The 25,451-nt window shown below is 45.1% G+C and overlaps 1 protein-coding gene across 1 annotated transcript in view; it reads left to right on the forward strand.

Annotated features, from left to right (window-relative positions):
* URB2 (URB2 ribosome biogenesis homolog) overlaps positions 1 to 25,451 on the forward strand; it is a 543,562-nt gene that overhangs the window by 249,149 nt on the left and 268,962 nt on the right. The window contains exon 5 of the mRNA XM_078648834.1: positions 22,932 to 23,092. Coding sequence (XP_078504960.1) covers positions 22,932 to 23,092 — 161 coding nt within the window. The remainder of the gene's footprint in view (positions 1 to 22,931; positions 23,093 to 25,451) is intronic.

The following is a 25,451-nucleotide window of genomic DNA, read 5'->3' on the forward strand; positions in this document are numbered from 1 at the left end:
TAGTTTTTCTTGTAGGTGGAATTAGATGGGTATTCATTAGGGTTATTTGCTTGAAAATAACTTGGGTTCAAATAAGGATAGATTTTCTCCTTAGAGAACCACCTCACATCATTTTTTAGTTTTTCTGTCTTTTTATTGGTTAGATAAGTGTCAAAGTCCTTCATTTCTGTTTGTATCTTTTCCAATTTTGCTTTGGCATCTTTCACTGCATCTGAGGAGTTAAGTTTCTCCTCTAATTTCTGGATTTCATCGTTTAATGTGATCAGAATGTCCCTGGCGGTCTCGATGATTAATAACATCCAATCTCTGGAACAGCGATTGGATATTAAAGACCATCGTTCAAGGAATTTGCGTATTTCAATGAACAAGGCTGGGGCGTTCCTGACTCTAAGGCCTGATGGTATAACCCCTGCTATTAGGTATTCTCTCATATAGTGGGCATGTGATTCAATTCGTCTCGCTCTCTTCCTAAGGTTTAATAGATTTTGCCACTCACTGTTATCACCTAATGTGTTACTTGTGGTGCTGTTTTTATCTACTACATGACCCAACAGAGCTAAAATCTGCATCCGTGAACCCAAAGGTTTCCAATCTGTCCATGATGTATTATTCCTACAGAACAAGGTACCTTTATATCTCCCTATCTAGTGCTATAGATCTAAAAAGAAAAGAAAGAAGAATCAGAAAGGAAAATAACTCTATTTATAGGTGAAAAAAAGGGGGAGCACTGCACCAATGGTATGCACCAAAATGCCAGAGTGAATTATATCTTCGTCAAATGATCCAACAATTAAATCCCACAGTTGAACAACCGTGAATGTATTAACATGTATATGGGACCCCCTCTATGTTTACTTTACAGGTCAGGGAAAGAGAGGAGCAACAAAAGCAATATATAATTAACAAAATTCCCTCACGACCTATGTAATGAAAGTGAAACCACTTCTATGATTTTACTATTATTGTTTCACACAGTATATGGCAACATCAACTTTTTTTCATTTGTATTTTTTATTTTCATTTTTTGATTTTTATAAGTACAAAAGTCGCATTCATCAGTTTTTCATTTATAACATGTACATTTTCTATAATTCATTTAATAAGATACACAGTGATTTATTTAAGACAATAAAAACATTTTGTCAACCGTGCAGAAAAACATATAAAGATAAACAATTAAATTTCACAACACACAAACTCTCTCATTCATACTACAATCACTCTTTTTTCTGCGTCTGAGGGATCGCAGATAGAGACGCGATTTATTACGCAAGGTCGACGCGTTTCGGTGGTATGAAACCACCTTCCTCAGGACCTTCTGGCAGAAAAGACAGGTATTCTTTACACAAAAAATAACCACTGCACGGTATGATATCTGTAACAATAAGAAATATATATATTTGTAACATAAGCTTTACAGATTTATGCAATTAGATTCATCTAAGTGCTACACTTAAAGTTGCCCTGTGTAGTCATTTCAGACTAACATTTCATATTTATAATTCAATACTTTATGTCTGACATAGTTGATGCATATCCAGTATGACAACACCCATCTTCAACCTAATTTGATTATGATTTATAGAATTGTAAAAAGAGTTAGAAAGAGTCATAGAACAGAAGAAAAGAGAAAGGGAGAAAGAATTCCTTGAATTCCTGTATAACTACATACTTTTCATTTTTAGAAACTTATTTATCATATGTGTACTAGAATTCAAAATGGCTTGTTGTTCTGAGACTCAAAGTGGATACTAGATTGGAAAATTCGACCTCCAAGAGTGTTTATATATTCTTACCCGAGATTTTTCTAAGGTAGAGCCCTGCTTCGGTCACCCAATCTCAACATAAACATGTAAACTTCTTTGGACGATTCTACATTAGGTCAGAAAATATTATGTATCATTGCCTTCTGGTAAAAAGTCATGACAAGTCGTAATACCAATATATTAATCACAGCTTACCACGCATTAAAAACGCCTATTTCTCAATCTTATGTAGACCTCAGGTTTATCTTGAATTTGTTTCTTTTTGCCAGGAGCCAAGTTATTCTGAAAGGAACCAACAGTTTTCTCAGGAATCTGTCCATTGAAATATCTATAATTTTTTGGAGTGTTAGACCCCATTACTGACCTTCTCAACGCACTCGTATCCACAAGGGAAAGGGCCTTCTCTTGTATCTATTGTGTTCAGATATCTTTTTTCTGCGTTAGCCACGTCTATTTTGAATTTTTTGATAGCTGAAATTAACAGAATACCAATGGTTAAACGCTACCCAAGTGTTCCATTAGTTGACTCTTAAGCTGAAGTCTATCTATTTAGTTAATCACAAAAGTTTTTAGGCTAATAACTTCCCATTTATATATGCGTAACTCGATGTAAAAGAGTCCTAGTAAACCCCGTTAAACAGAGAGACAGGGCGTCGCCCTCTCTACCTTAGTTTCGCTAACACGAATATGGGACTGACTTACTAGCTCTTTTTCCGCGTTGTTTTTCTTCCCGATTCTGTAGGTATCTCCTCGTCACCTTCTCTTGTGTCTATTGTTTTCAGTATTCTCCCTTCTGTATTAACCACGTCTATTTTGAATTTAGATCGCTGAAATCAACAGAATACCATTGGTTATGCGCAACCCAGGTGTTAGATTGGTTGACTCTTAAGGTGAAGTCTATCTATTTAGTTAATTAAAAAAGTTTTTTAGGCTAATAACCTCCCATTTAAACTCGATGTCAAAGGGTCCTAGTGAACCCCGTTAAACACAGAGACAGGGCGTCGCGCTCTCTACCTTAACTTCGCTAACACGAATTTGGGATTGACTTACTAGCTCAATTTCCGCGTAGTTTTTCTCCCGATTCTGTAGGTATCTCCTCGTCACACGGCAATAATAGTAAAATCATAGAAGTGGTTTCACTTTCACTACATAGGTCGTGAGGGAATTTTGTTCATTATATATTGCTTATGTGAGGCTCTGCCAGACTGAGCCAACATCTGCTAAATATCCGCGATATCCAGCGTCCTCTACCTACATAATCAGTGGTAATCTACTCCTGCTGACCTGCGGTGCCGATCTGTGTGGTTTCCTGGCTGCAGCGCACTTCAACGACGTATTGCGGCGCCCATACCCTTCTGCTGCGGGCCCCGTCGCATGGCGGCTGTGTCCGGCCCGGTGCTGCTGGTGCTTGCCTGGTGATTGGCGCGGAGGTCCGGGTTCCGTTAGCCTGTGGTGAAGTCACGACTGCGGTGGCTGCCGGAGCTTGGACGGTGGAGGTGCCAGCTACGACCTGCGGCGCCTGATTCCCGCTTGATCGGCCGGCTGCGGAAGGCCTGCGGCTCTGCCTGGGCCGGTTGCGGTGAGTGGGGCTGAGGCTAGGGGAGGCCGAGGCTGCGGAGGTGGCGTGCGGCCGACCTGGGCCCGGCCGTGCGAGCTGTGGCAGGCGGGGGCGAGGCCGGAGTGGGGGCTGGAGCGACTAGATTGTGCCGGGGTGCGCTGTGAGCTGCAGGGAAGCCCTGAATGGAGACAGCCCCTCTTGCTGGAGTGTTTCTGGCCTTTGAAAAGTGCAGGCCAGTACGCGAGCTGCTGATAGCCGGCATTTGCTGCACCAAGGCTTGAGCAACGTCGGGGCCCGCATTGAGAACGGAGGCCTGACTCATCTGAATTTTGTGTGGACTGAGTTAACGGTCGGCTGACCGGGGAACCTATTCTGCCCTGCTGCTCACACTTCATGTGGATTTTGGTGGTGCCCACGCTATATTTTGCGGTGTTACGTTGCTGCTGGTGCTGCCGGGGGACTGTTTACCGGCATAAATATACCATCAACCGCCCATTTCTTGTAGCCAGTACTTTTATATAGTCGCTTCCTGTCTGCATTGTTGAACGGCGACATGGGCAGGCCTGAACGTAATCAACCTAAGCTCAGCTTTGACACGCGCAAAACTACAATGTCATCCTCACACGCAGAGTCCACTGCGGATTCACTAGGAGCGTCGGGGGGTGCGCCGAATTTGGAGGCCACGCTCATAGCCATGCAAAAAACATTGCAATCCATTGAGGGTACCATGGAGGCGGTAAATCATAGGCTGGACCATATGTCCACACAATTTGAAAGGCAGAATGAGAGGATGGATGAAGTGGAGCAAAAAGGTGTCAGCTACGGAGGACAGCCTCACGACAGTCACTGACAAAGTCTTCAGCATGGAGCGTGGGCTGGCGGTCATTCAAGCTAAGAATGAGGAGTTGGAGGGTCGGTCCCGGTGCAACAACATCCGCGTTTACGGGGCTGCCGGAATCCACAAACGTGGGTAAGATGGAAGACTTTATGGAACGATCGTTTGTAGACATCTTCGGGTCGGACCAGCTCTCCAAAGTGTTTATAGTGGAACGCGCACACCGCTCCCTGGCGAAAAAGCCACCGCCGGGTGCACCACTGCGTCCCATAGTTTCCCGCATATTGAACTATAGAGACAGAGACACACTGCTCCGCCTGGCACGGGAAAAGGGCACCATCGACTATCAAGGCAACAAATTGGAATTTTTTCCTGACTTTACTGTGGCTGTGCAGATGGCGCGGAAAGAATTCAATGGCGTGAAACAACTTCTCCGCAAAGAGGACATACCGTACGCCATGTTATATCCTGCCCGGTTGCGGATAGGTGCGCCATAGGACAATAAAATATTTACCTCGCCGAAAGCTGCCATGGCTTATGCCAAAACGCAGAAGAAGCGTAAGCGCCACGCGGCTATGGCACAGGAAGGTGATGATGAACTCAATGAAGACGGCCGATTGTAGTTCTACACATGTAACGAGGATTTATGACTGCACCGATGGTCCCTGGAGCCTTAACAAGTAGACATGTTGTTTTTCACGGCGGGGTTCGCCTTACTTGCGCTAGACTATTGCGACGCATATGCCCTGCTGGAATTATTGACTTTTGATGACCAGTATTTGAGAGTGGCTGCAGTGCTGAAAATGTGCTAGTATGGAATTGGTGTTTGGTCCCCCACAACAGTGTTATGACTCTGATATTGGGAAAGCGGTGTTCAGTTGTGGGACTGGTCTCTAGTCCTCTGTTTAAGATGTCTTGAATATACCTGCGGGGTGCAGGTTATTGGTGGGTGATGTTGGATGCTTAATTATATGGCTTGGTCGCCTCCCGTTTTTCTGCATACGGGAGATACACGCCTCTACGCCCCCACGTATGGGAGTACCCCGCACACTAATTGCGGTTGGGATGGGGGAGGGGGGACTGGGGATTTGGGGATGGCTTTGGCAGGTAGGGGATGCTGAAGTGGGTGGGGGGATGACGGGTGCAGACAAGAATTTTCAAAAATGTTTTGAACCTATGACCGGAGCGGGTAAGTGGGGACATGGGGGTAGGGGGTGGCTTTGGCAAGTTGGGGGTGCTGAAGTGGGTGGGAGTTCGGGGGGATGGCTTACGGGACCCAGGGATGTCAGATGACATGCTTTGGAATGCACAAAGGGCCTGGTGACTACTGTAGCAATGTATTTAAGTTTTGGAGATGGAAGACGAATGCCTTGTTTACTTTTCGTAGGTTGAGAGGGTATTCACTGACTGTATGGCAAGATTTACATACTACTCTTCCCTATGGATAAAGGAGGCAAAGTAAATTGGCTAACTTGGAATGTGCGGGGTCTAAACAGACCACAAAAGACCAGGCAGGTGATAGCGTACCTGAATAGGCATGATGTGCAGGTAGTCTTCCTACAAGAGACGCACCTTCGGGGGCAGGCGGCAGAGACGGTAGCTAAACAGTGGGCGGGGACGAGACTTGCGACTTCGTATTCCTCATACGCCAGGGGCGTAATGATCCTGGTTAAAAAGAACATTCCGTTTGTGAGTCTTCATGAAGAAGTAGATAAAGAGGGTCGCTATATTATTTTGCATGGCAAATTGTGCGGCACACTAATAACAATGGTCAATGTGTATGGGCCGAATATTGATGACCCTGATTTTTATGTCACTTTATGGAACAAGCTGTATGCCCTACCTCCCTCTGCACTTATCTGTGGGGGAGATTTGAATGTGACGTTGAATCGCGCCTTGGATAGGAAGGTGGATCGACAAAGTGCGGCGAAAAGAGCGAGTGGAGCTGTGAGGGATGGTATGAATGTGCTGGGTCTGGTAGATGTGTGGCGTCTTGGACATCCGGGTGTGAGAGAGGGTACCTGCTACACGTCTGCGCGTGATACTTGGTCACGTTTGGACTATTGGCTGGTGACAAGAGATGTGTGTGGTTGGGTGCTGATGTCCGAACATTTGCCTCGCACATTGTCGGATCATGCTCCTATGTTAATGGAAGTATGGATGCCGTTGCATGCACCAGCACCATTTTCGTGGCGATTGCTGCCTGGGGCGTTGTCAGATCAAGTGCTGCGTGAAGGTTTGCGTGAGATAATTGAGGACTATTTTGACAGAAATGTTGGCTCGGTGGATGATGCGTGTATTGTTTGGGAGGCCTTTAAGGTGACGGTGCGTGGGGCATGTATTGGTTTGCAGGCTGGGGTACTCAGGCCACTCCGGACCTCCATGGATAGACTGGAACGTGAGTTGTTGAGACTGGAACGGCACTGCGAGCAGGAACCGGCCGAACCTTTATTGGCTGACATGCGTTCGAAAGTTACGGAATACAATGAATTGGCGGAACAGGAGGTTAAATATTTGTCCAAGCGCACGGTATTATGGGGAAGGTGGTCGCCCGGGGCGCGGACTGGTGGATAGACTTAGGGAACCATGGGCCAAACACTGCGGAATACAAGAAATCAGGGATGAAGATAGGACTGTAACGGATGCGGATGGAATATTAGATTGTTTTGTGCAATATTACACACACATGTACGAACATAGGGAAACGGCGGGAGATGAAGAGATACCGCAATACTTGGAAGATAAAGCGTTGGTCTGGCTATCGAAGGGGCAACAAGACTTTTTAATGCATCACATCACAGAAGGGGAACTAAGGGATGCGATCGCGGCATTACCAAATGGTAAAGCAGCAGGCACCGATGGGCTTCTGTCCGAATTCTATAAAGAATATGTGGACTTACTTTTGCCTCATTTGGCGACTGTGCTGGAGGAGGCTCTAGAACGTGGACAACTTCCAGCAACGATGAGAGAGGCCTTCCTTGTGGCTCTCCCGAAGCCCGGGAAACTGCAGGACCGGTGTGAATCATATCGCCCATTGTCCCTAATGTATACAGACGTGAAAATACTCGGCAAAGTATTGGCTACGCGCCTGAGTCTGATCTTACCCGATATGATACTGCCTGACCAGTCTGGCTTTGTGCCGCTAAGCTCCACGTCACACAATCTGAGAGCGTGTTTGCGATTCTTCACCTACTTAAGCCTGATCTTGCTGCGGTGGCGGTTCTTCTAGACGCCTCCAAGGCATTCGATTCTGTGGCTTGGAAATATATGTTGGCGGTGTTGCATCGCATGGGTGTGCCTTATGCCTTCACGTCCTGGATCACCTTACTCTACACCAATCCGATTGCTCGTGCGCGGGTTAATGGTCGTGTGTCGGCACCCTTTGCTATACAGAGAGGTACGAGGCAGGGATGCCCACTCTCGCCTTTATTATTTGCTATTGTTTTAGAACCCCTGGCCTGTATCTTGAGGCAAAGGCATGCGGCCTCGGCTTTGCGATTCCATCTCCGATCATTGGCGGTTTCCATGTATGCCGATGACATGGTGTTATATATCCGTGAGCCCGATAAATATCTTGAAGGGGTGATTAGGGAATATATCAGATTTGAACGCTTTTCTGGTTTATCCATTAATTGGGATAAGTCAATATTGTTACCTTTGACAGACATTACCCTACCCTTTCCTTTGGAGTTCCCCTTGGAATGGACCACGGAGCCTGTTCGGTACCTGGGGATATGGGTACATAGAGACTCCCAAGAAATAATTCGAGCTAATTATGGAGTAGCGATTTCGAAACTGGAGGATCAGGTGACGCGCTGGATACGTTTACCCCTCTCGTTTGCGTACCGGATAGCCCTGATTAAAATGGTGGTGCTCCCTAAGTTTGTGTATTATTTTGTAAACATTCGTCTTGCCTTGACATCTCATTTTTTCGCAACGCTTCAATCCTTGTTAATCACCATGGCCTGGGGGGGGGAAGAAACCACGTGTGAAGTGGGACACACTGACTAAACCCTATGAGCTGGGCGGGTTCGCTGTGCCGGATATGAGATTGTATTATCTATGTGCTCAGGTGCATTTTGCCTCGTACTGGATCTCGGCGCCGCCATATACACCTCATGTTGCAATTGAGGCTGGAGCAATCTATCCGCTGCCTTTGAAGGCGATGATAGTAAATCCACATTCGGTATATGTGAAAGGTGAAGTAGACACGGTGCAGTGCACTGCGAAAGCCTGGCGGGATCTGGGGAAGCGTTCGGACCGCTTGCCGCTGTACGCTCCGGCCATGCCTTTATTGAATCATGCACGCATTTCAGTATCAAGTGAAGTGGGGACACTTCAGCTGTTGCAAGGTGCGGGAATACAGACCATGGGAGATGTTTTTCCCGCGGGCAAATTCCTTGCGCTACAGAGCTTACTGGATCATACAAATAACGGAACTATGGCTACATTTGCTTATGTTAGGTTACGTGCCGCGGTGCGCGATCTCTATCCGTCATTTCCAATGGAACCGCCTACGCTTGGTGCTTTACAGTTGCTGTACACCACGACTTCTCGTGTGAAGATGATTTTGCGATTATACCGGGCGTCACAGGAAGACGAAGGAGGGATGAATGTGGTTGCAAGGGCTAGATGGGATGCTTGTTTGCTGGAGCCGCTGACGGATGAGGAATGGTCAGAATGCTGTATTATGACTGCTAGTTTTGCAGCTAACGATAAGTTTAGACTCATTCACTACAAATTTTTACAGCAATGGTATTACACTCCTGAGCAGCTTTATAAATATGGGCTTCGTGACTCGACCGCCTGTGTACGTTGTGGGATGGATGGGGCCAACTTTATCCACTTAGCTTGGGTGTGCCCTCGAGTGTTTGCATTTTGGACGGCTGTGACGGAAGTGTTGACTGAAATGACGCAGGGGTCGATTGATGGATCACCGCATATGTCTGCTCGGCATAGTGTCTGGAGTGCCGCTGGGTATGAGACGCTTGGTGACACTGGCGCTACAAATTGCCAAATGGAGAGTGGCAGCTTGCTGGGGAGGGAGACGGGCACCTGATGTTAAAACCTGGCTACAGGAAATGGCATATTGCCGCGATCAGTTGATATGTTATTATGAAGAACTCCCATCTGTCTCGCGCCCATGTGATATTTGGGGCCCTTACACTGCCTACATGTTGTCCAAAGTTACTGACGATGATAGATATTGCTCTTTCTCTCTGACATGCCCCGCTGCCCTGCACTTGTAGATATGGTCTTCATGGGCTACTCACTGCCGTGTTGTGGGCGTTCTTCTGTTCCAATACATACAGGGATGGAGCGTGACGCGTGTCACTTGTTCCTCCGGATGCACGACATTCCATCTGCTGTACTTACTCACTGCCGTCCTCCCACACTGGAGCTAGTCCCCTTTGTTTTTCAGGGACGTTTCAGGTGTACGTATACTGAGGTATCAACATGGCCCACATTTGATCTTACAGCTCATGTATTTTCCCGATCATTATGCTTGCTCTGTCTTCCGCAATCAAGGTTACTGTTCAACTTGGATCTACAGGGTTTCGGGGGGGGGGGTTGTTTGTTGATTTGTTTGTATAGGACATACGCTACATGAAAGTCTGAAGAGATATCCTGAATTGGTACTACAAGTGCTGGGTATGTTTTTTTAAATATTTTTCTATTGCTACGCCGCCGGACCTCTGGATGTCGGCTGAAGGGCTGTGTCAAACAGACTAAATAACCGTGTATCATTCGTATTTGCGGCCGGCCTGATGAGGTTGTAGGCCAGTAGCTGTGTTCTTTTGTAGAATGGCATAATAAAGGTCTTCAAAAAAAAAAGTCTGATAACAGATATGTAGACTCTGCAAAAAAAAAAAGCATGGTAATAGGACATCCCATCTCCTTTTGAGCTTTTCAGGAAGCCCATAATCATGCCTTTCAATGTCTTGTTAAACCTCTCAACAAGACCATTGGTTTGTTGGTGATAGGGTGTAGTAAACTTGTACTGCATTCCACACTCTTTCCACATATGTTTTAGGTAAGCAGACTTGCAGTTCAACCCTCTGTCTGAAACCACCTCCTTAGGAAACCCTACAATGGTGAAGACACCAATTATGGCCTTGGCTACCTCAGGAGCTGCAGTAGTCCTAAGGGGAATTTCCTCAAGATACCTAGTGGCACGATACACTACCACTAGTATAAATGTGTTTCCTGATGCTGTGGGAGGTTCAAGTGGAACCACTATGTCCACACCCACTCTTTCAAAGGTAACCCCCACCGCAGGTAGTGGTATCAGGGGGCCTTTAGCTGTGCACCTGTTTAGACACTGGCTTGACAGGTGATACAGGAGCTGTCAAACTCCTTTACCTTCTGACACATCTTGGGCCCGTAAGTCGCTAACTAGCCTTTCCCAGCTTTTGGTTTGGCCCAGATGTCCAGTTAGGGGGATGTCATGAGGTAAAGTTAGTAGAAACTCCCTGTACTTTTGAGGCACTACCACACTCCTAGTGGCTCCAGGGTTGGAGTCTCTGGCCTCAGTGTACAGTAGTCACTCCTCCCAGTCAACTCTGTGGGTACCACTGACATCTCCCTTTTCCTGTGCAGTAGCTTGCTGCCTCTGGCTTTCAAGAGTGGGACAGTCCTGCTGTCAAAGGCACAGCTCCTCCCTAGAGGGTTCCCCTGGGCCTAAGAGTTCAACCTGGTAAGGTTCAAGCTGCATGGGCTCAGTTCCCTCTGGAGCTTCCAAGTCCTCTCCCTAAGGAGAGGGGCCCTGATCCTTTTGCTGTACAGAAGCTGGTTTTCCAGTCTTCTTACCTTTACTCTTGGACGGTTGGCCCATTCTTTCAGTCTCCAACACTCCTTTTTCACCCTGCTTTCGGCTCTATGCTCTAGTAAAGACTAGAGCACACACAATCTCAGGGATGTCCAGAATTGCTGCATGGGTTTTTAATTCCACCTCATCCCATTCTGAGGGTTCCAGGTCATTACCAAGCATACAGGCAGCTGGAAACTTTGGAGAGACCACTACCTGTTTCAGGCCAGAACCCCCACCCCCCCGTCTAATGTTACCATAGCCATGGCATAGATAGTAGTAACACTGTCTGCGTTGGTTACTGGGTAAGAGTTCCCAATCAGGTATTGCTCTGGGGAAACCAATGTATCTCTTCTCTCACCATAGTGACTCTGGCACCTGTATCCCTCAGGGCTTCTATTCAAGTCCCATTCATCCAGAGGTATTACACATACTTCTTTAAGTTGGGAGGCCACACAGCTAAAGTGGCAAACTAAACTTCTCCTTCTGTGAATAGAACTGCTTCAGTGTGAACACTGATTTGCTCTGGGCACACTGTCGATCCCATCTGGAGACTGACTACACCAGAAGTAGCTGTAGGAGGACTAGGGGGCTTCTTGTTTGGGCAAGCAGCATTTCCAATTAAGTGTCCCAACTTCTTACAGTTGTGACACCAGACCTTTTGGTGATCAAAGTTCTTTCCCTTGTTCCTATTATTAGACTGGGAAGAGTTTTGGGACCCACCCCACTGTGCAGGTTATTGGGGCCTTTTTGAAGACTCGGGCTTTTTATCTTGGGGATTCTCACCACCTTTCCCCTGGGGATGTTTTGTAACCCCTTTCTTTTGGTCACCGCCAGTGGCTGTTTTTCTCACCCTTGTCTTGACCCAGTGCCTTCTTTCCCAATTCTTGGGAAGAAATTCGACCTAGGTCTACCAAATGGTGATACTTAAAAGATGTTCTTTCATAAACAAATTGTAAAGTCCATTGAAATCATGCACATTTTTTCCAGTTAACCAACCATCTAGTGTCTTAACTGAGTAGTCAACGAAGTCAATCCAGGACTGATTTTGGGTTTTTTGAGCCCCCCTGAATCTAAATCTATATTCCTCTGTTGTGAGTCCAAAGCCCTCAATCAGAGTACTCTTCATGAGGTTATAAGTCCCAGCATCTGCCCCTGTATGGGTCAGGAGTCTGTCCCTGCAGTTGACAGTGAACAGTTCCCAAAGGAGTGCCCCCCAGTGTGACTTTAACTATTCTCATTTCACAGCCCTCTCAAATGCTGTGAACCATTTTGTGATCTCATCACCCTCTTAATATTTAGGGGCAATCTCTTTGGGGATTTTAGGATCATAAGTTTGTTCTTTATCTTTATTTAGTAAATTGCTGCCACCATTGATGGGAGCCAAGCCCATCCCTGCTCTCTCTTTCTCTAGAGCCAGGAGTCTGTTCTCTAGATCCAATATTTTGGTCAACCTTACTAAAAGGTTTTCCTCCTCTTTGAGGCTGTCCTCAATAGCACCTGATCCACCTGTGTGGCCTCTAGGTGCTCAGGGGTTTATTCTTGGAGTCCGGGCCACTGGGACCCTTCTCTCCCTATGAAGTGTGTGTGTGTTGGGGGGGGGGGGGGGTTGGTAGTTATCCTCACCCCCTTACTCTGTCTTCATCTGATAGGTCTTCACCATTCTCAGAAGAATGATCCTTACCATACCCTGCCAACATGTCCTGGAGCTTTTGTTTGGAGGAATGGGACCCCATGATTATATTTTCAAGTTTGCATAGATACATGAACTCCCTAAATTCTAAGTGGAGAAAAGGGTGAGGTCGGGCTCCTCAACCTGATCCTCTATGCCATTGTGGTTTTCTTCACTAACAGGTGGGTTCTTGTTAATAGACATTGTTAAAAAAACTTCTAACCCCTCTTAACCCTAATTAAAGTGAACTTTTATTTTTCTAAAATTCTAAAGAGACTTAAAAAAGGCCCTAACAAGAATTTTAGTAATTTGGAAACATTTGTCAATTCAAAAAATCAGAATTCTAAAGACAATTTAAACAGTTCTGTTGTGTAATCAGGTGGTAATCAAGTAAGTCCAACAAATGCAAAGTTATATACCCCACCGCTGATTCACCTATGTAGGAAGATTGCTCTGTATATAGTCCAGTGGAACCCCAAAGATAGGCAGAGGTAATGTAGATAGCACCTTACTCTCTATTTGTGGTAGTGTGGGCGAGCAGTAAGACTTTATCAGAGGGCAGTGTTAAGCATTTGTTCTACACACTCAATCAGAAAATGATGTCTCGCACTCAGACTGAACTCAGACCAATTATGTTTGTATAAAAATATTACGTTATTTTATTTCTCGAAGCAAGCCAAGCCTGGCACAGGTAAGTGAAATAAATGCTTTGCAAAATCTTATGCAATGTTTTACAATTGAATGCAGGTTCAAATGCAATTGATTGAAATACAGGTAAGTCAAAATGTGGACATTACTTTTCAGATTACTTCTAAGTTACTTTTTCTACTCCGTGTGATATGCCTAGATATCACAGTGGGACATTTCCTAGAGAAAAGGTAAGTAAAATCAATTTTGTACAGTTATAGTTTTTTAGGTTTTCATAAAAATCAACTACACACTAAGAACATTTTTCAAGGGAAAACAGTGTATTCGTATAGAGAGAAATGAAGCTATCCGTTAACAAGTTAGTACTTGGTCTTTGGAGTTGAGTTTCTGGGGTTAGAAAAAGGGTTACCCACAGGTCAAGGATGCACTCTCAAAGTACCCTCAGCGGCACTAGGGCGGCCAGTTGCAGAGTGCTGAGGCCCTATGTTATCCAATGGGCGATAGGGGGCTGTTTTTGTGTCGGGTGCCCTGTTAGTTTCAATGAAGATTCTCAGTTTTTGACAAATACTGCAGGCTCGGGATAAAGATCTTCTGGAGGGGAGCACCGGCTGGAGAGGTAAGTTGAGATGCCTGGGGATGCTGGGACACAGTCGGTTGGCCCACCCAAAGTCGTGGGGCGTCGGATGCAGGGGTGTCTTTAGATGTTGGGTTTTCTTACCAGCTCCATTTGCGGTTGGGGTGATCCTCTGGAAAGAGACTGCAGGCGTCCTGGAGAAGGTCGAAGGCGGTCATGGACCACCAGATCTCAGGTCGAGATCGCCGGGGAGACCTCCTTGTGGGCCACTCGATCTCAGGCCGTGGGCTTCGGGTGCAGATTGGTGCAGACTTGTGGATTTGGCCGGAGCCAGAGTCTGTGGGTGAACAAATCCCGTGTTCATGGGAGACAAAGTATTTGGGGTGTAAGGCAGGGCAGGCCCTTCGGGTTCTTTGAGGCTGCTGGCTGCAGGACACACCGGGATTTTGCTTCTGCAGGTTCGAGGTGGGGACGGGCGGTAGGGCTGGTGCTATGGCGGTGGGCATCCACCTCTTCTTAGCTTTGGCACGGCTTCTTCGGTCCTTCTTCTTCTTTTCTTCTTAGTCTGTTCTTGTCTGAGGAGGCGAGGTTCAGGGTTGCCCTGAATACTAGATTTATGGGCGTTACAGGTAGGTGAAGATTGGGACCAATGGGTCCCTTCCGTGGGGTGGGTACACCCCCTATTATGCCTCCCTCCAGTGGGAGGGGGGCATATGCTTCACTCTGGTTGTTTGGGTTCCGACATTTTCAAGATGGTGGGGACTGATAGTTGTGGTTCACCTCGCCTCTCCCACCTGAGGGGTGGGGTTGGCAAAGTTGGGCACACCTCCCTCCCTCACTTGGTTTTCCTGCTGATTCTCCTGCCCAAAGCGGGGGTCAGAACTGGTAGGGGGCCAGTTGCTGGAAGCAGCAAAAGGCCTGGGGAAGCTCAACGGCGGGAAGGCTTGTAGCTTCCCCTTCGTGGACACTGCCCATCCTGGGGGAGGAGGCTTGGCACCTTGTCTCAGGATGTGCATTGTTTCAGACCCCTAAGAGCAGCAGGCTCTCGACTCCGGGGTCCAGAAACATGTCTGGAGGTGGCAGCTGGCGAGCAGCCACTCAGCCTGGACACTAGTGTTAGGTTGTTTTTCAGGGGGCATCTCTAAGGTGCCCTCTGTGTGCATTTTTCATTAAATCCCACTCTGGCATCAGTGTGGGTTTGATGTGCTGAGAGGTTTGATACCAAACTTCCCAGTTTTCAGTAAAGCTATTATATGGTGCTGTGGAGTTCGTAATGACAAACTCCCAGTGCCATATACTCTTAACGGCAATACTGTACTTACAATGTCTAAGAATTGACTTAGACACTGTAGGGGTACAATGCTTATGCACCTGTACCCTCACCACTGGTATATGGCACCCTGCTAGAGGAGTGGCTGACATATGACCTATGCCAGGGCAGTGTAATATGTATTTTGTAATATTTATTTATTTTTTGTACATTCAGTCAGTCAGTCAGTCAAAAACAACTTTATTTGGTTTTTTACAACCATAAAAGTACAATTTGCCTCTTATCTTACTAAAACAGGAGAAAATTTTAAAAACACAATAATACATAACACAGCGGTATCAATATCATCTTACGGCTTGATATACATATACTTAATTAACATTTTAAATCGGAGTATTATAACAATGAATTTAATTAAAAATACTTATCGTACCTATACATCACATCCTTAATCATGCAGCACTCTTTTAAACTCTCGTTGTTTCACACTTGTTTAATGACGAGGTCTTATATTGTTAGATCTTACTCTGTGTAATTGAGGGACACCTTAACTTTTTTCATGTATTTCCCCAAGGCACAGGCTATATCTAAGTTCTCCATTTCCAACAACAATTTGGAGGCTTGCATCCTATTTGTAATATTATAAGTTTTAAAAATCGGACATAAAAACTCCTTTCGCAAATCTAAAAACCACATACAATCCAGTAAAATATGTATAATATTACAGGTAGTGCCTAAAGTGCAGGTGCAGATCCCGTTACAGCTTATCATTTGATTTCGCGCTCCATTATTAACATAACATGGGTTTATTCCAATTCTCATTTTTAGGACTTCTCGCCTTAAATCATGACTTGGTAGTCGGTCCACATACGGATAATGTTGGTCAAGCTCCCATACAGCTGTCATGTGGGCTACCGAACTTTTTTGTGAAAGGTACTCCCGGTCATAAGAACGGGACATATCGGTTCCTTGAAGCCTTAGTTCTTTCTTACTTATTAATGTGTGATCTTGTAGCGGGCAGACCTTTAAATCGAGCGCCCTGTAAGCATTCCTTATTGATGCTCTTGTCTCTTTGGCCCAGGGTAAGTCGCTCTTTATAATTTCCACTTTAGTCCACTGGGAGATTTTAAGGAGCTCATCTGCTCCCAATCGCTGCCAGAACCGTACAAGGGCCATACAGGCAGTTATCGCCCAAGAGGTAATTCCCAACTCAAGTCTGGCCGCCTGTACCATGGAAGATTTGGGCAGTACAAAAATACTTTTAAATATATTTCCCTCCTCTCTATCCCAGGCGGTCTTACCGCTTAAATAAATAACTTCGGCTCCATACAGGAATTGGGGGGGCACCATTGCTTGATAGGCTTTCAGGACCGGTCTGTCTGACATTTCTCCATAGATATTGTTAAATCTTTTTAGTCCTTTCACTGAAGCCAATGCCCTCATTTTTAAAGCTTGCAAATGAGTGTACCATTTCAGGGTACCAGAGAACCACATTCCCAGATACCTGTAATCAGCTACCCTCTCAAGCAGTACTGTACCCAGATACCAAGAAAACTTTGTTTTTCTCCTGCCAAAGCAGACAACTTTTGTTTTCTCCATGTTTACTACAAGTTTTTTGGTGTTACAGTATTCTTTGAATCGATTTAATTTTCTTTGGAGCCCAATCTCCGTCTGATCCATAATTACCAGATCATCTGCGTAGAGGAGGCATGATGTCTGGTTTCCTCCTAATTTTGGGTTTGCCCCTCTAACCTCCCTTAATGTTTGGGGAAGGTCAGCTAAAAACAGAGAGAATAGTAAGGGGGCAAGTACACATCCCTGCCTTAAACCGTTCCCAATTGGTATTCTCTTCGTCAATCCTCCCTCCTTATCCAGAATTATCTGTGCCCAATTTTCTGTATGCAGTTCTTTAATTAGGGCCAGCAGGTCGCCCTGTATTTCATACCCGACCAATGTTGACCACAGTTGCTCCCGGTCCACCAGATCAAAAGCTGCACGGAAGTCCACGAAACAGGCAAATAGTTTCCCCCCCTGATCGATCGACTTCCGTGCAATGGACCAAAGAGCAAAACAGTGGTCAACCGTTGAGTGGCCTTCTTTGAACCCCCCCTGTTCTGGTGGTACTATGTGTTTGTTGTCAACCCAGTCCTTTAAAATACCCAGAATTGCTTTAGAAAAGACCTTTTCTCCAATATCCAGCAGGTTTATTAGGCGGTAGTTTTTCGGGGAGTTTACATCGCCTTTCTTATGTTTTGGCCTGATAATTGCCCCTTTCCAATTATCTGGGAACTTGCCTGTGTTTAGGATTTCTTGGAACATGTTAGAAAAAAACACCGCCCACCAATCTATGTTCGTTTTTATTATGATCGCTGGTAAATTATCGGGTCCTGCAGCCCGTGTTAGGTTTAGTCCCTTTATTATACCTCTAATGGCCTCTGGGGAGAAGTATACTTTAATTTCTTCCCTTATTCCAGGCCAATCATTGGTCGTTTTTCCCTCCCTGTCTGGCCATATGCCATAGATTTCTTCCAGATATGTCACCCACTTGGCCAATTGCCAGAAACCGGTCCCCGGAAGCTTGTTTCCTTCCCAGTGTAAGAATTGGCTTTTGTAGTTTGGTTTGCCCTGTTCCCATCATGCACTGGGACAGGAACAGACTAATTTGCATACAGCCAGGTTCTGAAACTGGGATGGTGCAATGAGCTAAAAAACGGTGTTGGATCTAGCCCTGATCTCTTGACTGGGTGAGAGTATTCTGCTTAATTCAGAGACTCTGTCCCTCACCACCCCTTGTTGTAAATAATTTTGTCCACCCTAAGCGTGGAAGGGTATACTCAGACATGAGTCCCTTGCTCATTGCACCATCAGGATTCAAGCAAGCTGGGCCGAAGACGGCTGTAATGCCAGAAACCGGTCCCCGTAAGCTTGTTTCCTTCCCAGTGTAAGAATTGGCTTTTGTAGTTTGGTTTGCCCTGTTCCCATCATGCACTGGGACAGGAACAGACTAATTTGCATACAGCCAGGTTCTGAAACTGGGATGGTGCAATGAGCTAAAAAACGGTGTTGGATCTAGCCCTGATCTCTTGACTGGGTGAGAGTATTCTGCTTAATTCAGAGACTCTGTCCCTCACCACCCCTTGTTGTAAATACCCACTTGGCCTCTGGCACCGAACAGTGTAGGGTTCCTGAGACTTTCCCCGTACATTCCTGAATTAACTTCCAAAAGCCTCTCACATTCTTTTCTTCAATTGTCTGAAGTAAATTCCCCCAACATTTATCCTTAAAGGTTCTTTTTTTATCTCTAATAGTGGACTTATAATTTATTTTTAGTTTCTTGAGTTCTATTACCGCTTCATCACTATAATTTACACTTAGATATCTCTCCTGTTTTTTAATACTAGCCTTTATCTTCCGACATTCATCATCGAACCAATGGAAGGTACTACTGGGGTTAGGTTTCACATTATTTACTACTTTGCGATTGCCAAGTTTTAGTTTTATCCACAGGCATTCCACCATATCCCTTAATGTATCCTCATACCAGGTTATGCCCTCCTCAGGTGCTAGATTATCTAGTTCCACGGTTAACTGGTGTGCACTCAGCTTTTTTATATATTCATCCGTGATTCTCGTAGTGAGTCGTTTGGGGTATTCCACCTCTACCGATAGCACTTTTTGTCTATGTGGGGAGCTAAGAACCTGGAGTTCTACCTGCAGTGGGTAATGATCACTACCCTCCATCCTAAGAATTTCAAATTGGTTAATTAGATAAAAATTCCAGGCCTGAATAAATGCATAATCTATTGGGCACAGTTGTTGTCCTACCTTAAAAGTTCGATTCGCTGGCCGGTCTGCCTCCTTTCTTCCATTTATACAGACCAGACCCATAGCCCCTAGCAATTGCCCAAGCTCATCATCTTGAGTTGATATCTCACAGCAGGGAAAATGTGCGGGCTCTATTTTATATATTCCCAGCATATCCCTCAACCAGGGGTCCGTTTTAATGGGATTTAATCTGTGATTGAAGTCCCCCAGTATCATTATCACATCTCTTGGATAGCGATCGCATAGGTATTCCAGGTCTGATTTTAAGCATTCTAATTCAGCCTTATATTCGTTAGTTTTCCCTTTCTGTATGTATACATTTATAATACATAGGTTTTCGGCCCCCAACATATTGTTTAGGGTACATACTCTACTACCCAAAGCCCAGTTACACTTGAGATCGAGGGAGTCCATGTCTTTAGCTATCCTTGTTGAGGCCAGCGTCATCTGGCCACCGGATGGTCTACCTGATGGGTTCTTTTTTGCTGGCTTTACATGGTGAGTGAAGCCTTCCGTGACAGGGGTTTCGTCGCACAGCCATGTTTCCTGGAGGCATACAATGTCATTTTTCTTCAGGGTGCTTTTGAAATCTTCCCGTAACATTATTCTATTGTATCCATTTACATTCCAGGACAGAATGGATAGGCTGTGCAACGACCCTTCTTCCTAGTCAATATTGCTCATGTAGCCGTCTTCCTCGCCATTCATGTACGCTAGTTCTCTATATCTATTTCCAGCAAGGACATCTTCCACATCCCACCTCTGATCTTTTGGTTTTATCGTAATTTCAAGGGCATCTTTCTTACCTCTCCCCAGGCTGATCATTTCTATTTGTCTTTCGCCTAGGGCTGCGTGGTTCTGAAGGAAAGAGTTCCCTGTTTTATTCAGTAACACCTCTTCCCTTTTTACTAATCTAATTCCCTCCCAAAGCATCTCAGACTCTGCCTTTTCTATTGCATCTTTTATAAAGGCTGAGTGGAGTAGGACCTTAGTTATTTCCTCCCCCTTACTATTCGCCATAAATCCAACTTCTTTTAGGTCTGCAGTACTGACATATCTTAAGCTGGGGCACTTTGCAAAAGATGATAGGAGCTGTGAGCGATTTAGAGGGATTAATTTCCTAGTTCTTTTCCCCCCCTTTACCCGAGCTAAAGGTTCTACAAAGACCCAGTTGTCTGTAGGCAGTTCTGGCTGCCGATGTTGTAAGAAACCATCTGGCATCTCTCCCCTAGTAAGCCTGCTTACTTCTTCTCTGACTCTGACTCTATCCCCCTTCACCTGTCTTGGGTTTGAGGGCCCCGCACTTACGGACGTGCCCATCCCCCAATCTACTTCTATACTCTCCTTTACCCCTGGTTGGGTCCTCCTGGTAGCCTTTTCACCTTTTCCCAAACTATTCCTTGTTATTCTCCTGCTTTGATCGTTAGAGTTATTACTACATGTTCTTATTTCAGCAGATTTTCTTTTTTTGGCTCCTTGCCTCAGCTCCTTATCCTTTGTGTTATGGGTTGGAGGGGCCCCTCTCCCATACTCCTGTTGCTTTTCGGGGTTGCAATTAGCTGGGGCCTTTTTCCCCCTCTTATGCTTTGTTGTTTTCTGCATTCTATAGCTCCTTCCCCCATACCTTCTTATTAGCATTGGGCAATAGGATATGTATTCTATGGGTGTATCCTCTGAATGGCTACTCGCCCTTCTTGCTACTTCCTCACTATCCACTGTATTATCTTCCTGAGCTTCTACTGGTCTTACTAATGCGGGCATCAAGTTTTTGATCTGTACCAGTTCTCCAATTATATCCTTGTATTGGTCACCTTGTCTTTTTATTATATCATTATTCAGGACTGAAACCTCTAGAATACCCTGTAGAGTCTTTTGAAGCATTAACATGACCTCAAGCATGGATAAGCTGGTTGATCCGGTCACCTCCAAACTGCATAAAGGCACCCCTGTAGCATTAAGGCCGGTAGCATTTGGGCTCTTTATACTTTGTCGACCATTAAAACTGAACTCCCGCTCGCCAAAGTTCTCTTCACCCAAGTGATTGCTGCTGGTTATTGCATCTTTGTTCACCGCCTCTACGCCTATGTCCTGGGTGAACAATGACTGCCACATCCTTGGTGAAGAAGACAGTCGAGGTTCCAATGGTAACTCAGCGATATTGAAGTCGGACTGGTTCAGGGGTTCCGAGTTGGATTCTGCCGAGTCTTCAATGGTTTGCGGGATCTCTAAAACACTTTTCTCCTTACATACTGACTCTTTCCCTTTAAAATGTTTCCCGAAAAAATCCTTAATGGATTTTGATACCGCTGACTCCCCTTTTGCGCCGGCTGACTTAGAGGACACAGGCGCTGGCAAAGGGGTTGAACTCGGGGGGTAGTTTCTCCATTGACCATTCCTCTGCTCCCGGTTGGTGTTGCCATATCTTTATTCGCATTCTCCAAGCTTTTCGATACATTGGTCACATCCACCATTCCGGATTTATTTCCTGCTTTTTTGCCGTTTTTCTGGGCCTTACGTGGTTTTGTTTTCCCTAAGGCCATTTTTCTTTTCCAGTTCTTTCTTAAGTACGTAGCCGGGGGTGCAAGGGTACAAGTTACACTGGATGGTATGTGCAACTACCCTCCCCCCCTGTTTAACTTCCCTTTTTTATTTACTTTTTAGGTCAAGGTAATCAAATTAGGGAGGGTTGCCCCTTTCACTTACCTCTGTTTCTGTGTGCCCACACTCCCTCCTCACCTCACCATTCGAGATCCAGGCACCTTTACTACTTCAGTGGCTGTATTCTCCTCTCCAGGTAATTTGTGGCTTTCCTTCCGCCACCACCCGCCTCTCTGTTAAATGTGCATGACGGGTTTCACACCGGGCAGTCCCCTTCTTGCTGACTGAGACAGTCCCGGGCTATTCAGTCCACTCTCCGCCCCTTGCACCGTTAGAGCCTTCCTTAGCTCCTCAAACGCTGTAAAACTCAGGCAGCGCGTCGTGTTCCAAGGCCCCCCACAGGGGGGTGCGGGCGCCAGGCAATACAGCGGCTTCCGTGCTTGCCGCTCAAATGGCAATAAAATTCGGATTTCAATCCGCGGAGATTAAAGCATCGGTTTGCAAAGGCGAAGGCACAGCTGGTGTTGCGTGCGCCGCTCGGGGAAGTCGGATCCGGAAGTTGTAAGACGAGGACGAGCGCCGAGAAGTTCCAAGGTGGGCGGTTCAACGGGAGTGCTCTAGTCAGGCGGACACAGAAACAGGGCAGTGGGTTGTAGGCATGGCACACAAGGATGTTCTGCACTAACAAGCAGCCTGCAAAGGCTGTGTGTGTGTGTGTGTGTGTGTGTAAAAGTACAGGGCCTCTAAGGGTGGCACAATAAGTGCTGCAGCCCTTGGAGGCCTTCCCTGACCACAGTGCCCTTGGTACCTATGGTACCATCTACAAGGGACTGACCTGTGGCCAAAGAGTGCCACTGAGGTTTTGTTTACAATGCAGATTTAGGGAAAGAACATAGGCCTTGGGTACGTGTTTGGCAGGAACCCAGGGCTCTCTCTGTCAGAGCACAACAGCAGTTTAGCAAAAAGTGGGGGCAACCATGCAAAAAGAGGGCACTTACTTACAATGCACATTAGCAGCAATAGGCAAAGTCACTAGGTCCTGTGACTTGAAAAGACTTCTTCAAAGGAAAACAAGTTATACACTTGGGAGCCCAAAACAAGATAGCAGAGAATACACATCATGTTAATGTACAGCACTACATGCCAAGAACAGATGCTCACAGGTAAGTAACATTTTCCTTTCGTGCACCTTTCAGCAGGTACCATTAGCTCACAAAATATGCAAACTGTTTACTTTTAAGCCTAGAGGTATATAAGTAAATGCAGCTGTTGTGTAACAGTTGTTTATTTTTGTGTTCCTATTGGTTAGAGACCATGTTTAATGATTCTGATAAGTTGTGTTTTTCTTAGTCACGTTTGCCTTTCTTTGGATAACAGGTCATTGGATAACTATTCCGATTATTCAGAGCTTGGAACCAGAGTTGATCGGATTACTTGGCCAGCTGTTAAATACCTGTGCTCACGAAGAGTTTTGCACCATCATGAAGCTTGTTCTTCACGGAATTGATGTAAAAAATTTGTGGGAGAAAAGTGTTAAAGTAAGTATTGTGACCGTTCTTTCTTGCAAATCGTTTTACTTGGATGTTGTTTCAAGCACTTTTTTCATAACGTATTTCAAAACGCATGTATCCTAACTTGTTTGCAAACATCTGTCTATTCGATATTTATAAAATTCTGTTCAAAGGTGAACCACTCCTTTGTGCAACAGGAGAAGGCTGCAGACAATGCTTAATAGACTAAATAGTTAGTTTACCTTCGGTCTTTGGTGTGTTTTTCTCATACATAAAACCTTGTGCACATAGGATATTCTTCTGAGTGGGATGAACAGTGCGTTGGGTAATTTGTATTTTCTTTTGTAGAATTTATTTTCCTCAAGCTTTCATTTTATCATTGGTTAGTCGAGATTAGGATCATTGGATATATTTCCTAAAGTAAGGTGAGCTTGTACATATGTTAATGTGAACATATTTCGAAATGTTTCCCTTCTCCCCAACAAACCGCCATCCACAAATGTTACAGAGAGATGTAAATAGTGTATTGAAGAGACTAACATCACCCTTCATTGTAGGCCACGTGGAGGAGAGCCATTTACACACACCCCATGGCACTGTGCTAATCCTATGCTTAAAGACTTTGATAGAAAAACAGACATTTGAGGTGAGCAGATCTAGAGTGTCGCTGGTGTTGAGAGTGCTCTAACAGGAGCTGCTTTCCATCTAAACTGAGAACTACCCAGAGTTCTCCCCTTCTTTTTTGCATAATTTATGTGTCACTCTATGCCTGAAAGGGTTTTGTTTTGACTTATACTGGGTGCTCCATTGTGTCTGGACAAAGCTATACCTCTCTGAAGAGCTCTAATAGAGCGAAACACTGTGTCAGGGGTTGCTTTTATTAATTTCAGGTTGGCTTGAGTTAGTATTTTACCAATTCAAAGCTGTAATACTGTGCCTGGAGTGATAAAGTGGCTTTTGTCATTTTACAGCTCGGCAAGGACAGCACTGTGCTAGTCCTATGCTTAAAGACTTTGTTGTAGAAATGGAAAAAATACATTGTCCTTTTTCATCTAGGCGTGGATGGCACTGTGCTAATCCTATGCTTAAAGACTTTGATGGAAAAACAGACATTTGAGGTGAGCAGATCTAGAGTGTTGCTGGTGTTGAGAGTGATCTAACAGGAGCTGCTTTCCACCTAAACTGAGAACTACCCAGAGTTCTCTCCTTCTTTTTTGTATATATACATGGGTTGGTGGGAGGAGCGGGTCCTCATGGTTGAACACCGTACAACAATGGAGTGTCATGTAATAACTTGGTTACGTTATATAGATGACTTGTTTGTGATTTGGGATGGCAACATAAAATCAGCAGAAAGTTTTGTCCAGGATATTAATAGAAACAACCTTAATTTACATTTCACTGCCACCATTAGCAATTCATCTATAACCTTTTTGGACACTGAGGTATTCATTGAAAAGAACAAAATTGAGACTAAACTCCACCGCAAACCCACGGCGGGCAACTCCACCCTACACGCCAAAAGCTCTCATGCTAAACATCTGATTAACATTATCCCTTATGGGGAGATGTTGAGACTAAGGCGAATTCACAGCAAGGAAAATGACCTGATTCTAGCCCAAACAGCCAGCAAAGCCAGATTTTTGGAAAGAGGCTACTCTGAAAAAATAGTTAACACTGCCATTTCCAAAACAATGTTAAAAAACAGGTTAGATCTCCTAAAGGGAGGCTCCAATACTACAATGACAGCTGTGGATAATTCTGACAATTCGATTGACTTTAGAATCATTGTCCAATACAGTGCCCAGCATAAACAAATCCAATCCATTATCAATAAAAATTGGCCCTTGGTTTTAAGTGATCCTATAATTGGGAAGGATCTTCCTAAAAGACCCTCTATAACTTATAGTAGGGGTCAATCTATGAAAGATGCACTTGTAAAAAGCAGCCCAGAAGTCATGGAATCCAACAATTGGCTTCAGACACACGGTGGGTTCTTCAATTGCAAAGCCCGTCTACAAGCAGTAAACTAGCTATCTGTCACCATTTGACCTGAAAGAACATAAAATCACCAAACTACTCACATTTAAAACTGAGTATGCAGTTTATGTCTTGTCCTGTCCATGCAACTTGCTCTACGTGGGGAGCACTAAACTCCCCGTACACAAAAGAATTTTACAGCACATTAGAGCGATTTGCAATCAAGACAACACGTATCCAGTGGCAAGACACTTTAAGGCCAAACATAACTCTAAAAGTGGTGAACTGAAATATTTTGTAATAGACTGTGTTCTTGCAAGCAAACGAGGCGGCAACAGAGAAGAAAAATTACGCCGCCTCGAGACCCGCTACATATTAAAACTTAATACCAAACAACTATCGGGGT

The sequence above is a fragment of the Lissotriton helveticus genome, chromosome 6, assembly GCF_964261635.1.
Source record: "Lissotriton helveticus chromosome 6, aLisHel1.1, whole genome shotgun sequence".
Classification (NCBI taxonomy): Eukaryota; Metazoa; Chordata; class Amphibia; order Caudata; family Salamandridae; genus Lissotriton; species Lissotriton helveticus.